Here is an 18,146-nt window from a genome sequence, read left to right on the forward strand (position 1 = left end):
CGAGAGAGCACCCAGGCTGCGGCAGGTCCGAGCCCACGCTAACCCTCCAGGCTGCGGCGGGTCCGAGCCCACGCTAACCCTCTTGTCCATTCTCCTTGCTTCTCCCGCCTCACATGTGCCCACGACACAGTGCCCGGAACAGTCTGGCTTTCTCCAGGAGCTGCCCCGTTCCCCTCCTGCTGTCGGCCACTCGGGGCCAGCAAGCGGTCGCCCCAACGCAGGCTTGACGGGAAGAAGAACGCCAGACCCCATTTGAAAACGTGGCCCGTTTATTTGAACTGACAGCATCGGTACATAGTGCAAACGTCTCTTTGGTAATGAACTGATTACAACGAACACAGAAGGCACCCGGCTGTCGGCTACAGTCGGAAAGTAAATAAATATGTACATTCGCTTCGCGAGGCTGTGATCCCCCCGCAGTGGCCGCAGAGGGTCCCTCGGGGCCCTGCCCGCCGCTCGGACACCCCGTGTGCTATGAAACCAGGGGCCGCCGCTCCCGCCGCAGTCACACACCCTCACTGTGAGCCGCAGACCGCCCCCCCCCCCGCCCCGCCAAGAGCCTGGTCCCACCGCACATCCTGAACCACATGCGCGCGTCTGTGGTGAGGGCACGCGGCCGCCGGGGGACGGCAGACTCCCGGGTATGGGCGCCGCCCCGTCCCAACGCCAGAGCAGCTTCCCCAACCACCACGCTGGGCGCACGGTTACCCACTCTCCCGCCGGCAAACACGGCTCTAAGGTTTGGTGGTCAAAGGTGACTTGATATCCCCAAAGACGCCCCACGCCCCGCGAGACACAAGCTGGTCCTCGCGACCTGGCGCCCCGAAGCCCGGAGTCAGGTCGGCTGCGTTTCCAGCCACTGGGGACACTCATGGCAGGAGCCGTCGCCTCACCCCGAGGCCGTGGCGGCCGGTCAGTGCCCGGGGTCTCCTGCTCCCGGAAGGACGCCCGCGCTGGGCCAGACCAGGCTCGGAACCCGCCCACCACGTGCCTGACTCCCGAAGACCTGCCTCCAGGCCTCCGGGGTGACGGCCGGCCCACGGTGCCCCATCCCGAACTGGCCACCACATCCTGGGACCACCTGCGTCCTCGGGGACCGCGGGGGGCCCGCGTCTGTGCACGCTGCTCGGGACAGGCGTCACCTCGTGTCTAGAACGAGGAGGAGGCTGCTGGTCGACTGCGCAGAGAGACACCATGAGGTAAGATGGTTGCTTCTCTCGGAATTCTAAGACAACTTTTGTGGAGTGGGAAGTGGTTTTTCTGCCGTCGCCGACACCTGGAACATGCGCAGAATCTCACACAACGTCATGCGTCTCAAAAATACAAATGAGGTAAAGGGGTCGGTGTTGTTTCTTTAAGGCGCTCACACGACCTGAACGTAGAATCCTCCGCGCGGAGAAGTCCGCAGCGCTCGGCTGGACCAGAGCCCAGCGTGTGCCGCGGGCCGGCCTTCGGCAGGAACGGGGTTCACATCCGGCCCTCGCCGGCAGCGTCACGCGAGCGCCAGTGGAAACCAGCCTCTTTCTGCCTTTCTGCCCGCGGCTTCATCTCTCCCACGGGCGAGTGCCGGGCGCCGCAGGCAAGTGGGGCCGTCCATTCCGGGACCGCACGCTGGCACCCACCGCCCAGACCGTCACCCCGGCTCCCCTGCGAGTCTGTCCGTCGGCCACGCGCCGGTCTTCCCAGAGCGGAGTGCGTCCTTCCGGCGGCTCAATGACCTGCCCTGGCGGCCGGGCTGGTGGCGGGGGTGGGGGCGGGGGCTCGTCTGCAAGCTCCAGGCGTAGAACCAAGCGGGACTCACTTTTGGTCGAGAAGAGACGGTGGTATCCAGGGAAGTGAACTGAGGAGCCTAAATGACTTAACTGTGCAATTTAATAGTAGCACCAATATCTCATCAAAAACATTAAATAAAGACCTGAGAATCTAACGTGAAGTCAGGACATGTGTCCGTGGTTTCTCCTCTGTGAATGCTCTGAGCTCCTGCGCTCCGCCGAGACGGAGGGGGTCCCTCCCGTCCGCACGCCCTGTGCCGGCCGTCCGTCTCGAGGACACGTGGAGGGCCCCGAAGGCCTCGCCGAGCTAAGGCTTCCTCCCCGTGCCGTCTCTCGGGCAGACCGGACAGCAGGCCCCACTGGCTCTCACGGGCGCTGGACAGTCGGCAGGTGGGCAAGCCTCCACGAAGCAGGTGACCTGCCCGTCCTGGGAGAGAGAGGCACCAGGACCTGTCACTTCCTGGGGCACATGGCCTGTGCCTCGCCCCCTGCCCGCCGCCCCCGTGACCGGTCGGGGCTCCTGGGTGCAGTCTGTACTGCGGCCGACGCCCCCGCGGACCCCTGCACTCCCTCCCAAGGTTCCCGCCCCACCCCCACTGCCCACCTGCCCCGGAGAGCTCAGGACCCCATGCGGGCTCAGTGCAGCCCCCAGATTCACATCTGGGATGTTACCAGGGGGCAAGGAAGGGACACCCACAACGGACACCCCATCCGGTCCCCACGTCACCAAACACCCGCACTTCCCTGAAGCTGGGGCCCAGACACCATGGCCGATGTGGCCACCACGGCACCTCCATCCCACCTGACCGAGGCCCACCCGCCTCACTGGTGCAAACACCCTGAGGCAGCCTGGGCCGGGGGTGTGCAGGTCCCCCACCGCAGAGCGCAGCCTGTGCCCCCGCTGCCCACAGCAGAGCCCCAGACGCACCCGGCACTCGCAGACGGAGCACGCGTCCCGCCTCCATTTGGCGCCGTTGGCGTGAGGCCCCCCGTCCGCATCTGCGCAGTCCGTGGAGCTGAGCCGCAACTCCAGCCTCTTAATCTGCAGCAAAGCAAACACGTGTCCCGCTTGCTGGGGGGGGGAAGGTCTGAGCTCTGTGACGCCGGCGCCTCCTGCCCAGTGAGGACGCTTCGGTCCCGAGACCTCCGGGACAGCCCTGGGTGAGCCCTGCCACGTCGGGCATCAAGGGCAGGGGCTGCCGCGTACGGCAGCTCCGGGGAAAGAACAGAATCACGGAGGGGATGGGAGAGGCTCCCGGGACCGTGCGGGAACATCCTGCAGAGACTCCCAGACATGCACAGCCCCGACCGGTCACCATCCTGAGCCACAGGCATCCCAGGGCGACCCTCCTGTACCCCTGCTGCGGCTGCCGACGTGGACAGCGTCTGCGCGGCTGGACGTGCTTCTCGCTGTGCCAGGAGGGCCCGGCAGCCCGCAAGACTCCCACCTCATCTACCGGTCCCAGAGCGGGGTTTCCGCTGAAGGCACCAAAGCTCGCGACCCGCACAGAGAATGGACACAACCGGGCACGGCCACTGCAGGGAGCACTGCCGGGGAGGTCTCTCTGATCAAGGTCGGGGCGCGGAGACGGGATTCAACACGCAGAAACCCCGCGTGCTCCTGGCAGGTAACGCTCTCCATCTACCCCGTGTGGCAGCGGCGGATCACCTGGCCACACGGCCTCCCTGGTCCAGGCCACCCCGCCCTGCGGCCCGGGGCCCGAGCGCCGTCTGCCCTGGCCTGGGTGCGGGCGGGTCCCAGCTGGGGCTCCGAAGCGGGCCGCCTCCTGCACTCCGGCCCTCATTAGCACAGATCTTGGCATCCCCCGACCTCAGAGCCGTCTTCCAAGTCGTGAAGGATGGAGGACCCCCGAGGCCGCGTGGGCAGCAGCCATGGGCCAGCAGGGCGGCTGGGGCAGTGGGGGGCTGTCCTTGGCGGCTGCGGACAGGAGTTCAAGACGGACGCTGCGGGACAGACCTTGCCAGCAAGCATCCCCCAGGAGACGAGGGTGGAGCACTTCTGCGGGAACCAGGCCTAGCCCTGCAGAGTCAGAGTCGCCTGCGAATGCCGTCCCCACCCCCGCCAGGAGTCAGGGCAGAGTTTCTGTCCACATCTCTCAACACCCGGCAGCCCTGCCCAGCGAGCGGCCCTGCCCTGGCGTGCACGGTACGCAGCGGAGAGGATCACACCGGCGTTATTCCGTCCCGCAGCTGGGAGAAGCCACGGAGGGGGTCACAGGTGTGTGTGGCGGGGGAGGTGGTGGGCACAGGGGCGGGGCCCGCGGGCGCAGAGGGCGGGACCGGTGGGCGTGGAGCGCGGGTCCCGCAGATTCGGAAGGAGGGGCCGGAGGGGCAGACAGCTGGCTGGTCTCGGGGCCGCCCGTCCCCCTTCCCGCCTCTGCTCCCACTGACCCATCCGCAGAATGACCCCTCCTCGCTGCACGGCACTCAGCTGTGCACACCTCGTGGTCACCGTCCAGCCAGCCGGCCTGGAGTGACCGTCTCTAGGACCCACAGCACCCACCTGTCCAGGGCGGAGTCCCCAGGAGGCCTTGTGCCCCACAGCCTGGCCGTCTCTCTGGCTGTAGGTGAGGGTCGAGGGGCTTCTCTCCTGGAGCCACAAGCCCCGCCCTCTGCCTGGCGCCCACGTTCCTTCCCACCCGGCCTCCTGTCTCTCTGCCCTCACACCCCTGCAGGCCGTCCGCCAAGACCAGAGCTCCTCCTTGGAGAAGAGCCCAGTGGGGAGACCCTCAGTGCCGCTGCCCCCCACATCTGGGGGACCAGACCACAGAATGCCTGCTGGCCCCGCCCTGGGGACAAGGGTTAGAGCAACACTCCAGGAGAAGTGGCTCTGGAACAGGACCGAGGTCTGAATTCTCCGTGGCCCTAACCCTCAGCCCCTCCTGGCCTATGATCTCTACGGCGGCTCCAGGGACCCCGCAGCTGTCACAGTGGTGCCTGTGGACAGCCCACAGTGAGCGCTCACCGGCCACGGGGGAACCGGAGCGCAGCCCCATGTGGCCGGGCCGGGGACAGGCCACAAGAGAAGAGCCGCCCAGACAGGAGGCTCCCGGTCGGGGAGCTGGAGCCGACGTCACACGGGAGGGCCTCGGGAGCAAGAACGCTGTCTGCGGTGCGGGATGGGACGGGCAGGGACAGTTACCTGCTCTCTGAGGTCTGTGATGGTCTTCTGCATTTCCTGAACGAAGTCCTTGAAGTCGTTCGTCCCTGGCATCTGTGGGTGCTCTCGGGAGGCGGCTGTGGCGTTTCCTGGGTGCTTTCTGTGTTTCCCGATGCTGCACGGGGGAGGAGGAGACGCCAACAGACCTCAGCGGGTCACACGTGGCTGCAGGCGCCCCCGCCCAGAGCCTGGGACCTGTCTCAGGGACGGCCATACCTCGGTGTCCCCCCGGGGCCCGCTTCCCCAATGGGCTCGTCCTCCTGGTAGCTGAACCCCAGCGATCGCCGGCCTCGGAAGTGGTGTGAGAAGGCGTTGAACTGTCCCCTGGTCCTGCAGTCTGAAACGAGTGTGCGGGCTGTGAGCGGTCGGCCCTGGCTCAGGAGATGCCGGGCACATCCTGAGCAACGTCACCGGCCTTCGCGGCACGTCGACGACACAAGCCGCAGCCTCGTGGCAGGCTTCCTCCCTCCACGGGCAAGTCGTGGCCTTGGCACCGCATCCTCCTGGCCCAGCAGCCCCCCAGCCTCACCTGGGCTCCCCGCCAACAGCCCGGACGGCCGCCTCCTGCATGGACGCCCCACACCCCCGTCCTGTCAACCCCGCGCTGGCTGCCACCACGGCAGCGCGAACCCCCGCGGCCCCGGCACTGTGCTCTCAGGGCACCGTATGCACGCCCGTGCCCCCTCGTCCCTCCTCCAGGGCCCTCCCGCCTGCCCACGACCACCCCATCCCACAAACACCCGGGTTCACGCCGCGCCCCATCCCCCCAGACAGGCCTGGCCAGGAAGGTGGCAGAGGCTACACACGGCCCTTCCCAGGCGCTGACACGTGCAGAGAGGCGGTGGAAACCCCCGGAGAGAAAGCACACAGAGGACAGGCTACTGTCCCCTGCCCCGGCCTAGCGGGCCCACGACCACCGCCGGAGGCAAAGGCCCAGAGACAAGATGGCCGAGCGTTCTGCGATTTGATTCAGCGCCCAAACACGCGCTTCCCGCTCGGACCTGGACACACAGCCTGAAACTCCAACCCTGAGGCAGGTTCACGGTGTGAATGCACCGGACCCAGGAGGCCCCGGGCAACGCTGCCTCCGGAGTGCTCGCCCCCCAGCAGGGCTCCCGGCTCGCAGGCCACGCGCCCCCCGGGCGGGCAGAAGGAGCTCACGTCGGAGAGAACAGCCTTCACCTTCCAAACCCAGAAACCTGCCCGTCCCCAGAGCCGCCCCGTCGGGCAAATGTGGAATCCACGTTCCAGCCCCATCCCCCGCGTCCAGGTCACGGGGGTGGGACGCGCGGCACCAGCACCTCCTGAAGCTGTCCCAAGGGGACACAGCCTGCCCCGTCCACGCCTGCGCCCGGACACAAGACTGGGTCTGAGCGGAGAAAAGCTGGCTGGGCGCGTCCACCACGGGTCTGGAGGAAGGCGGGGCTCGGCACAAGACCCCCACGGGAAGCGCTCAGTGCGCGTCCACCCTTGCCCGCTCCCAACCCCCCCAAGTCACTCAGGGGAGCCGCACGCCTCCTGCGACTTCCTCGGCCGGTTTAGGAAACATGTGGCATGTTCCTTCACACACACGTGCATGTCCGCGCAGACACACGGATGCACGCGTACCACACACGTGTGCTCACACGCCGACGGCGGTATCCCGGGGTGAGAGGGAACAGTAACACCGGACGAAACTTTAACAACTGTGAGTCTGATGAAGTACAAGGATTCTTTGTACTATTTTAAAATAAATGCAATTATTTCAAAACCGTGTGTGTGCGCGCGTGCCCCACCCATCCCCACAAAGGGCGATTTCGAACTTTGGTACAACAAGGAGAAACCGCCCACCCGGGCGCCGCTTCTCTGGGCTCTCCTGCGCGCGAGCCTCACGCCCGGGGCTCCGCATGCGCTCCGGGACCCGCAGGGAGCTCGGGCTGCTCTCCGGGAGTTTTGGAAATGGAATGGGAAGTAAACAGCGACCGACACCTGGTCCTGTCAGACCTTTCTGCCCTGTCTGAGACGTGGCTCTTGACCTAGGACGGAACACAGAGCCTCCGAAGCATCCTTGAACCTGGCGGCTCAGGACCTGGAGGAAACGCGTCCAGCGGCGGGAAGTCAGAACGGCCCCCGCCGCGGCACGGACGGGAGCGCGGCCCCGATGCCGCCACCCGGCTCCGAGTCTCCGTCTCTCCGGGGTCTCTGGCTTTTCTGAGCAAAAACAACAGAAAACCCGGCTCTGCCTCTGTCTAAGCAGCCAGGGGGCCTGGTGGCACCATCGGGACGTGAAGTTCTGTATCTCGAAAAGAACCGGCCTTTCCCGGGGACTTGCGAAGAGCAGGTCTCTGCAGGCACAAGGACCAAACTCTATGCCCCGCCCTCGGAAATGCGAGCAGAGCTGTGCAAACCAGCAAGGATAATTCTAAGAAAGTGAGAAAACACCCCAAAACCAGTTTCCCTTAGATGTATCAGGGAGACTGTAAATGTTTCGGGATGTGGGGCGTGCAGTCGACTCCGCTCCAGTGGTCACACGAATCGTCCTGTAGCACAATGTGCCGCGCACCCACACGCACACACGTACCACATTCACGCAGAGCATGGCCAGGCGGACAGACGCCGCGCCCGATCGGCACGGCCACCACGCACAGACGTAGGCAGAGGACAGCGCTGACCTACCAACCCAGAGTCCCGCGCTCACGGACATGACGGCCAACAGAGAGCCACGGCCAGAGCTGCTTCCCCCGAGAAGAGGAGGTGGGGCAGAGGCCGCTTGAGGCCGAGCATGGAGGCGGGAGGAGCCATCTCCGCCGCAGGGGGCCGCTGCGGGTCCCCGGCCTCTGGCCGCCGAGGAGCAGGGTCTCACGGCCAGCTCCGGACGCCCCCCGCTTCATCCTGCCGGGTCTGACTGCAGTTTGAGTAAAGCCCAAATCACATTCAGGTCAGGAAACGAGCATCCAGGTGAGCGACAGCGGGATCTGCGGACGCAGGGGAGCCACGGAGCGAGGATGGCCCCAGCGGCCCCGCCGCACGCGTCCCAGGCCTGCACGTGGACAGCCGCCCCTCCAGACCTTCCACGACACTCCAGCAACGCGTGTTGTCACGGCTTTCGGAACGCGCGGTGCCCACAGTCGGGTGCGAGCTGCGCTTCCGGACATCTGAGTCTGGAGCCGTCCACAGGGGCCCATGATACTCGTCCAACACGCAAGTCCTCCCGGGAGACGCAGCTCGGTGTGAAGGAAGAAGCAGAAGCCGGACGGACCGTGCTTATTCCTGCCTCCTACCCGTGGCCCTCGGTCCTGAGCTCTCACAGAAACCACACCGGGTCAGGAGCGTCTCCTCACGATCCCAGCCGGGCTCTGCTGCGTCCCCGAGCGGCCACCGTGGAGCTGCGGCATCGACGTTCCCCAGTACACGCGGCCGGCCCCGGGACGCACACCCCGCCACACGGCAGGCCCCAGGACACGCACCTTCACAGCAGTCCTGCCACACACGCAAGTCCACCCTGGGGATCTCGTCACAGCTGCCGTAGCCATGGGGGAACTCCGCCACACGGAACACGTCCCTCTGCACGCGGGTGATGTTGTCGGCGTTGTCACACAGGATCCTGGCCAGGGACGTCTGCTTGATCTGGGTCAGCTGCGCCGGGGAGAACACGCCCGGGTTTTCATACCATAACCTGTGCTTCCCCAGAAGGAGACAAAGCACACACAGGAGGTGAATGAAGACATTTCCCCATCAGCTCTGTGGACCGTCTAGACCCCGCTGGCGTCCACCGGGTACGGCTCACGGAGGGACTCGGACTCGACTCAGCTTTCCGACTCAGAAACAGAACAAAAAATCTGGACGAAAACCAGCAGTGTGTCGGCGGCTCAGAAGGCAGCACGGGCCACGGTTAGAATGCACGGCCTGGCGCACAGCGCCGACGGGCTCCCTGGGACGGGGGACGGTGTCCTCCCCTACGTGAAGCTCCACTAACGACACCCATGAAACCTGAAACTTGGCGGTCCTGCCAGAAGTTCAGATTCCTCCAAACTCCCACAGCATTGAACCCTGTGAATTCTCTATTCCTAGAACAGAAATGTCTTAAGCGGAAGGTCACGAAAGCAGCCGTGACGAGGCTGTGTAATTCTCGGGCACGGTGGAAGAAGTCCGCACAGGGAGCGATCACAGTGAGGCTGGCGGCGCTCCCTCACTAGTCACCCGCACACCGAGCTCCGGCAACGGCTCCTTGCCTCCCCGAGTCCCCAGAAAGGTGCATTAAGAGCAGAGGCTCTTCCCTTTGGCACCTGCCTCACCGGTCCCGAGGCACCTGCGTTTACCTGTCCCCGTCTCTCAAGCGCTTGAACTGCGTGCTCAGCAGGCACATGAGGGTGGGCCCCAGCCGGCTGCCTGGGACCAAGTCTTCCACCATGAGGGCAGGGAACAAGTCGATGTTGAGCGGGGACCCGTACAACCTGCAGAACAAACAAGTGAAACCTTGAACGTGCCCGAGAACACGGCAGCAGAACAGAGGAAAAAGGCCTCGCTGTTCCGGATCACTCAGCACCTTTCACACCTTTTGTCAGCCAAGAAATTCACGGTGACTTAAGCATCTATATGTCATACTTAGAAGCTTTCTGTACTGTTTACACACACACACACACAAAACACATGCGCAATTTATTATAACTATAGAAAAACCAACTTAATAGAGGAAAAACTAAACTCACACCTTTTCTGTTCAGAAATAACCACACCGGACCGTGTAAGGTAGGTCCTTCCAGTTTCCTTCCACAAACCAAAGGAATGGGCTCCAGGAAGCTAAGGCAGCCCCCGAAGGAATCGCCGTAACGCCGCGATTCGACTATTTGTGGAAGATCCTCGTGCCGCAAGCTAGTGACGAAGCAGAACTCGACCACACGCCTGAGACGGCGAGGGTTCGATGCCCCAGGACGAGGACGCTCGTCCAGCTCCTGCAGCTCCGTAGGGAGGCCCGTGCGAGCCGAGCGGCCCGCACCCCATCGGGGACACCCCAGCAGCTCCCCAGACGCACATGTCAGCTTGCCCTCAATGGGGACTCTGAGCCCGGAGCGCACCGCCCAGCTGAGGGGCCCCACGGCCCGCAGAGACAGAGGGAGGCCGCTGCGGCAGCACCGGTCCTTCTGGAAGGGAGGCTGAGTGGTCTCCACACCCACTGCTCAAGGAGACGGGAGCCACGCGGTGTGGTCCTCAGGGAGCCACCCGGAAGCCTGCCTAAGCCCCCGGAGCCCCAGCTCCGCCAGCACCCCTCCCACGACCCCACTGCTGACACGGGCACAGCCCCTGCTTCAAGAAGGGACGGGGGATACAGCAGCAGGGCAGCGCCCCACTCTGACCAGGGCCTGCTCCCTCCCCTCCCCCGACCCTAAGGAAGGTCCCGCAGGCCCTTCTGCCCCTGAAGTGTCTGCCCCCCCCCAGGGCCTCCGACCGCAGGCCCCTCCCCCACACTGCAGCCCACAGACAGCAAAGTGAACGAGCCACTGGGTGTCCGGTGAACAAGGAGGGTCTGTCTCTGGGTCCCCGGCACACATGGTCTCTGGGTCCCCGGCACACACGGTCTCTGGGTCCCCAGCACACACGGGTGCGTCCCTCACCCACCACGCACGCTGCGCCGCAGCAGGAGCACCTCTGGGCCGCGGAAGTGAGTCTGCGAAGTGGGGACGCACGGAGGGCGTCCGTGTCCGTCCGGACAAGAGCAAAGGAGACCGTGCAAGCGCACGAACGACAGACCGTCCCCGTAAACGCTCGTCGTGTGGCACGGAGACCCAGACCGTCCTGCACCCGTGGAGGGCAGGTCACACGCCCGCGGCCGGTGCTGTCTGCATCCGCGCCGGGACACGCGGCCACAACTTACATCACGCACAGGAAGCCGTCTTCTGCCAGAGGCAAGCGGGAGCTACCAGAGAGCATCCTCCCTCCAGCGCCAAGGGCGTGAGAGCACGAGATCACACGCGGCCGGCAGCAGAGTCCGGAACACACGCGAGGGAGCCCTGGCGGGGAGCCTTCCCTGCCCTCGGCCACGGACACACGGACACACCCAGGGACCCGAGGGCCGATTTCACAAGTCCCGGACGACGAGGGAGCGTGTGAGACTCTAACAAGCCGCGGTCTCCATTAAGGAAACGGAGACAACGAACGTGATGGAAGTCACCACCCGAAGGGCAGCGGTAACCTCAGAGAAAGGTCAGGGCTGAGCATGCAGAGAACTGCAAGTCGAAGGGGCTGTCCTGCCGGGGAGACCGCGGAGAGGTTCCTGTTAGACGGCAGCCCAGATCCTCCTGCACGAAGGCCCCTAACCTCCCTGCTCCAGTGGTCCCCAAGGGCCAGCACGCCCTCGCGGTCCCACCACGGCAGCCCCCCATGGAAGCCCCCACGATCGCTGGAGGCCACCCTGTGCGGGGTGAGCTCTGGGGCCCTCCACCTGATGGGAGCGCAGAAGCCCCCCCAAAGCCCAACATACCCCAGCTGGGCCCTCGGGTTCCCCGCAGCTCCTTCCCCTCCGCCGTCAGGGCCCATTGGACACCCACAGGGCGATGGCCACAGCCTCCTGCACTCGCACGGCCACCAGAGTCGGCCCCACCCCGCTCCCCCGCCCCGGCTCCCCTCTGACACGCGGCTGCACACACACACCCAAACACAAAGAACAACGACCACGCACGCTGGGACCCCCTCCTGCGGCACGCCGAACCTTCACACACACGCGCGGCGCCCCGGCGTCCCTCAACCCACCGTTTCAGCTTCTCCCGGATCTCAGGGCTTGTGATCTCGTTTTTCAGGTCCTCGAAGGTGTGCGCGGACGACAGGTTGCAGTAGACGCGGTACTCGTGGTAGGGTGGGATGCCGTGGTCCCGGCCACGCTGGATGTTGATGGCGGCCAGGTCCAGGGCCACCGTGTGCGCCATGGAGAAGAGCCGCTCGGTGAGCTCCGTGTTGAGCAGCTGGGAGGGCACGCGCATCTTGCCGGCCGCCCCGAACAGGCCGCGCAGCAGCGGGTCGATGCCGCCCTCGTTCACGATGCGGAAGGGAGAGAAGAAGGCTTTGTGCAGGGGGACGTGGCCCTGCGCAATGGGCTCGAAGTTCTCGTCCAGCCGGTAGAGCACGGGGTTGATGAGTGTGTGGCCGAACCGGAAGGCGGCCGTGGCGAAGGCGTTGACGATGCCGGCGTTGACGCCCGGGTCGTAGCCGCGGTACTCGCCCAGCGCCTTCATGCCCACCTCGCCCAGCACCTTGGGCAGCCAGTGCCGGTAGGTGATGTGCTGCATCTGGGCACCCACGACCTTCCTCGCCTCGTGGTAGATGGTGTCGCCGTCCCAGTGCGGGTTCAGGGCCAGCAGCTCCGTGGCCACGCGGTTGTGCTCGCGGAACCAGAGCGTGTGCAGGCTGGTGAGGCCCAGCTGCTCGTTGGCGCGGTGGTCCCCGGCCAGGAAGCAGGGGATGGGGCTCTCGTTCTCGTCCCGCATGCACTCCGTGGGCGGCCCGGCGGCGAAGGGCAGCAGCGGCTTCCCCGAGCGCTGCACCACCCCCTGCCGCAGCAGCCCCCGCTGGCTGGCCAGGTCCCGGACGGCGCGCGCCTCGTGCTCCGAGCTCCCGTACACGTTGGAGGCATCGATGTAGGACGTGAGCTGGTTGATCTGCTCCCGCGGGTACACGGAGTTCATGAGCAGGGACGTCATGCCGCTGCCGCACACGGGGCTGGAGCGCACGAAGAACATGCAGCGCGCCCCACTGCGCGCCCGCGGGTCATCGGGCGGCACGGCCACCGGGAAGCACGGGGGGTCGTTGCTGCAGACGGAGCTGCAGTGCTGGCCGTCCGAGAAGCGGGCCTGGCTCAGGGCCACCACCGTGGAGTCCAGGTCATGGTCCAGGAACTGGCCCCACTGCATGAGCATGTGTGTGTACTGCGGGTCGGGCGTGATGGTGTCCGTACCGATGAGGGACGTGGACACCAGCCGGGGCATGGGCAGCGCGTGCCCGTGGTACAGGCGGCCGGGGTCGATGCCCCGGGGTGTGTTGAAGCCGTTCTCGTACACGGCCTTCAGCAAGCGCTCAAAGGCCGTCAGCGACGCGCCCCACATGGGCCGCTGGAGGTTGTTGCACGTGCCGTCGTGCGTGCGGTACTTCTGGTGGAAGCACATGTCCGAGCAGTTGTTCACCCGCCGGTGTGCCGTGCAGCCCGACAGGTTGGCGATGAGGCTCAGATACTGGGGAGACACGAGGTCGTTGTAGTGGTAACCTGCGGGGGAGGGGGGTCGCTTACTCCCTGGACGGCGGACGGCACCCAGGACCGCGACCCAGGCCCCGCAGCCCTCCCCAACCCTGCCTGTCGGGCTGCAGAACCGGGGGAGGGGACCCGTGCGTGGCGGGCAGGGGACAACCGGGTCCTTCAGCGGAGCCAGGGGTCCCGGCAGGAACAGCTGCGTCCGGGCTGGCTCTGGGGGCTGCCCGAGAGCCCCGGACTCCCTCGGGGGTACACGTGTGCACACACGCACCACAGGCTGACCCGCAGGGCACACAGCCCAAGTACCCGCTCGCAGCCGATCCAGACGGCCTCTGTAAGGGAACAGAGCCTGTCCCGGCTTGCGAGGGCAGCGTCTGCACAACCCCTGCACCGAGCTGGAGGTGGGAGAGGGCGCCACCAGAAATGGGTGCTGGCGGGGTGCGCGAGAAGACCCGTCCCTGGAAGAGCCGAAAACCCTGTCCTCAGGCACCTCCTGGACACAGGGGAAGGCAGACGGCTCCACGCCCAGCGAGCTCAGGAAGTCCCAGAACCCCAGGGCCCGGGGCTCACGCACACGCCCCGTGGGAAGCCTCTCCCTGCGCTGCTCCTCTCTGCACGTGGCCGCGGGCACCAGCCCAGGCGGGACGTAACAGGCCGCCCTGTGAGCCTGGACGTGCCTGCCGGGCTCCGAGAGCCAAGCCCCCTGAAGTATCCCTGATGAGAAGCGCCCACACCACGCCTTCCTGCAAACCCGGCGGGCAGTTCCACGTCACGGGCCGTTCACCAGGAGTCCTGCCGACCGCCCGACCGCTTCCGACCACACTCGTCCACCATGCTCTGCTTTAGAGATGAAACCCATCCCTGAATGCAGGCGAGTCTGACCAGTGAAAATGCGGAAATGTGAGAGCAAGCGTGCCCCTGAGCATAGGGGAACCGGCGAGAAGCCTATTTCATGACAGAGAAACGCCAGGAGGACCGTGTGCAGGAGGCGGTTTTCTTCCAGGCTGAGTAGGACACGGGGGGGTGTGGAACCAGGACCCAGGTGTCCCTGGAGACCGAGGCCTCCTGTGCGCCTGCAGCTCCTAGAGGTGAGACAGTCGCTCCCCAGCCCCTAACCCCGTCCCCCACCAGCCTCCCCATGTCACTAAGTGTCACCTCTGGCCTGCCAACCCTCAGGCAGAAACCCAGTCAGCCACACGAGGATGTGTCACCTGCCCCCAAGGCACCTGGAATTCACTCCACTCACCGGCCTCCGAAGTGCCAACACGTTCCGCCCTGCTGGGCCACTCCACGGACACCCGCGAGCCTGGAGCCCTGGGCCACTCCACAGGCACCTGCCGCCCCAGATCCCCCCGGGCCACTCCAGGGACGCCGGCCGCCTCCAGCCCTGCTGGTCCCTCCCAGCACGCACGTCCTGGTTTCCTGTAACGCCCCCCTTTGTGGCAGGGCCACCGACGACCTGATCCGGTGACCAGGTCACTTCTCTACAAGAAGCCCCGTGGCTCCCTCGTCACACAGACCACACCAGGACCATCCTCTGGCCTCCAGAGCCTGTTGAGCCAACATCCGAGACTGGCCGGCACCTACACGTGCTGCAGCCTCGCCAGGACCTGCTCTCCCGCGAACACCACACTGCGGCGGGCCAGAGCCGGGCGCCTCTGCCGGGGCTCCGTGTCGGTTCAGTTTCTCTGGTCTGTCTAGGGCCCCGCGGATCTCTGTGCAGAGCGGCGTGGGTGAGCGCACGGTCCTGCACGAGGAGGGGCTACAGACGCGCTCCACCACCGTAAGTGGCCGCACGAGGTCCACGGCTGCCTGCCGAAGCCACAGCAGCCGCACTCACCACGTGAGCCAGCCACAGGAGGGAGGCCACGGCACAGAAAGGAGCACCACAGAACCCCACGGGCCCTCCACACGTGGCCGAGCTGGGAGCACAGGGAGGCGCCACGGGGAAACGGCCACATGCCCCACGTACCCGTCCCCACCCCCGGCCCAGAGGGTGGAAAGAGCCCAACAAAGGCAAGTGGAGAGAGGGGTGGCCCTCGTGTTTCTCCCCAGGGAGCGCCTGTGAGGCCAGGCTGGCCCGTCTGTGGAGTGGAATCTACAACGGCCCCGATGGAGGCCGGAGCCGTCAGGAAGAGGAGGAAGCACCAGGGTCTACGTGTCTACACACAAACACCAGGAAGCCCAGCCCCGAGCCAGGGCAGGATGGGGACAGGCGCAGGGACCTCCCTCCCTCCAAGCAGCAGAGACGGGCCCATTTCCACATCCTCACGCCACACACTCGCACGCAAGACCACTCGGTTCTTGAAAGACATTTCCATCCTGACGGGCAAGACGGGCTCCCTGAAGTCAAGTCGAAAAAGCCCGTGGAGACTGCGGAGTGTGACCCCCGGGGGGCACGGCACACACGCGCTGCCGGAGAGCTTTAGACAAACACTCGCCCTGAGGGACCGCTTCCACACAGCAGACACCGGCCTCTGGTGCCTGTGCGAGTGCTGCTCCCGGGGGCTCGGCGCGGCACAGGCTGCGGGCGGGTGTCGGGCTCCCACCATCCACACAACTCCCCCGCCACCTCTCAGTCACCCGGACCCCACAAACCTCCTTCCCAACAGCCCGCCGCCCTGCGTCCCGGGCGCACAGCCTCGCGGACTAGCGGCCACCCTGCCAGGTCGCAGGGGCCCCACGGGTCTAGCCCCAGTCAGGGCAGTGCATGCGGTCAGCTGGACGCGGCTTCACAGGGCACGTGAGGCGGCTGCTATGGGACCCAGCGTGGCCCGAACCTGTGCAACCGTGTGCTCACTCACGACACGGGGAGGCGGGACGGCGCCCAGGGAGGCCCCAGCTTGGTGAGGCCCTGCTCTCGCGGGGGGGGGAGGGGGGACTGACTTGTTCCGTTCAGGTCGACCATCAGGCCGTGCCGCACGTGCTCCTGAATCAGCTGCAGGGTCCGCTCGAATATCTCTCCGGCGCGCGCCTGCCCCACGGTGTAGGGGTCCCTCGGGTACCGGAACAAGGCCAGCAGGTCATTGGGCGAGCGAGGACGGCTGGCGGGTGCGGGAGCAGACAGGGAAGAACAGAACCAGCTTTAAGGACAAAACGACTCCCGTCCAAAAATGTAATTATCGCCACCAAATATGTCTGTAGCTACTTTTGTAGAGACGTAATGTCGCGTACCTGACTCATCCCAAGCGGAAGGCAGCAAACACACACAGAAAGAAAGACACTAAAAACAGATCGTTAAGTCAAAGAGGGAAGACGAACGTGCCGTCTCGCTGCGCTCCAGATCACCGCCGTGAACAAACCGCCGCGGCCTGAGACTCTGCTCCGGCCGATCGTGAGTTCACGAGCCGACGGAACGAGCGGTTTCCTAAAGCGTCTCACCTACGAATCCTAGTTCCTCTTCTACTCAGAAAGGATGCGTCTTTCTGCTGTCCGAACCCCACAAGACTTAATGCCCACGTTATGATTTTTAAATTAAAAGGCTTTCTGTTCTCCCCCCGAGGCTGAAGGCGCGGAGGTCTACGCCCGTCTCTGACCCCACGGTACCTGTCAAACAGGTGTGTGCGCGTCGAGTTGATGGCTCTGTCCACAGTCGCAATCGCTTCCACAATCGATGTGGCCACAAATGGGTCCCCGTTTCGACTGACATCAGGAACTGGGAAAACACGAAATCGCGCGTTACCCACAAAATGCCACGCTATGTGACGCACGCAGCGGTGTCTGGACACTGCATCGTGTGGGCACAGTCTCCCCCAAGGGTTCGGTCTCTCATACGGAAGCTCAAATGACACGAGAAGCTGTTTTCAAGTAGGACGGAAATTACAGACCTCGGTGTCTGAAATCACGTGATACCCCGGAAGAACACGGGAAAAGTGCTCCCAGCGTGAAACTCGGAAGTTCTAGCCAAGCACGGCCACCCAGGGAGGGCGGGCAGCCTCTCCGCTTCTGGTGGATTCTGCTCTTCAGACCCTCGACGGCTGCCTGCCCCTCCAGCTGCCCCCCCCAAGCACTCTGCTCCCTGCATTTTCCTGTCTCCTCGGACGGGCCCGTCACAGCCGTGGGGGAACCATTACCCGCACACGCAAGTGCACACACACACACGCACACGGCTTAGCCGGCAACCCTCTGAAGCTGTTTTGGATGTTCTTTTTTTTCCTTTTTTTTTTCTAATTGTATTTATTATCTGGAGACACAGCACACGCAGGAGGAGGGGCAGAGGCAGAGGGAGAAGCAGACTCCGATGCTGGGCTCGATCCTGGACCATGACCTGAGCTGAAGGCAGAGGCTTAACCCACGGGGCCCCCGGGCGCCCTGTTCCTCACCTTCTACTTCCTTCTTCTCATTTCTTCTCACCGAATACCAGAGTTTGCTAAACTAAAGTAACGCCAACCCAATCCGCCTTCTACCTGTCCAGGGACGCAGCCGGTGCCACGTCACCAAGGACGTGCGGCTCGGAAAGGGTCCTTTCTTCCCTCAACCTGGTCAGCCTTTCCACAGAAGGACACAGCTGAAAATAACCTGAGCGGGAAGGCGCCACCAGACTCACCGCTCGGCCCCTGACAGTGCCCGACGCCCAGCCCCGCCCACGGAGGGGGGCAGCCCCGCGGCCCTGGTGCAGCTGCCCCTGCACACTCCGCAAATCGGCCCGGTCACGGCTGTCCGCGGTCGCTCCAGACGTCGGAAGCGCGGCCTGACAGCCTTTCCCCAGGCACAACCCCCACCTCAGTGCAGCTCAGAGACAAATGTTCTCATTTTTGGAACCTAATATTTTTATGCCAAGTGGTCCACAAATGACTAATTTTAAACCATTTTATGACTCTAACGTTACGTTATTACAGGTGACCTGCATTTGTTGTTGTCCAAACAACAATCACAAAAATAACTTGAAAATATTTACCTACCTTTAAAAAAAAATAAAGGAAATTGACCAAAATGTTAACAGCGGTTATTTCTTAGAAGCGGGATCGTGAATAAGAGA

The 18,146-nt window shown here is 64.7% G+C and overlaps 1 protein-coding gene across 2 annotated transcripts in view; it reads right to left on the reverse strand.

Annotated features, from left to right (window-relative positions):
• Positions 1 to 251: 251 nt before the first annotated feature.
• PXDN (peroxidasin) overlaps positions 252 to 18,146 on the reverse strand; it is a 69,764-nt gene continuing 51,869 nt past the window's right edge. For both annotated transcript variants that reach the window (XM_082745755.1, XM_082745756.1), the window contains 9 exons: positions 16,715 to 16,823; positions 16,055 to 16,212; positions 11,680 to 13,183; positions 9,252 to 9,386; positions 8,400 to 8,608; positions 5,170 to 5,290; positions 4,936 to 5,068; positions 2,701 to 2,814; positions 252 to 2,199 (listed from right to left, as the gene is read on the reverse strand). In XM_082745755.1, the coding sequence (XP_082601881.1) occupies positions 2,080 to 2,199; positions 2,701 to 2,814; positions 4,936 to 5,068; positions 5,170 to 5,290; positions 8,400 to 8,608; positions 9,252 to 9,386; positions 11,680 to 13,183; positions 16,055 to 16,212; positions 16,715 to 16,823 (2,603 nt within the window). In that variant the 3' untranslated portion in view covers positions 252 to 2,079. The remainder of the gene's footprint in view (positions 2,200 to 2,700; positions 2,815 to 4,935; positions 5,069 to 5,169; positions 5,291 to 8,399; positions 8,609 to 9,251; positions 9,387 to 11,679; positions 13,184 to 16,054; positions 16,213 to 16,714; positions 16,824 to 18,146) is intronic.

This window comes from Mustela nivalis (assembly GCF_964662115.1).
Source record: "Mustela nivalis genome assembly, chromosome: 8".
In the NCBI taxonomy this organism is placed as follows: Eukaryota; Metazoa; Chordata; class Mammalia; order Carnivora; family Mustelidae; genus Mustela; species Mustela nivalis.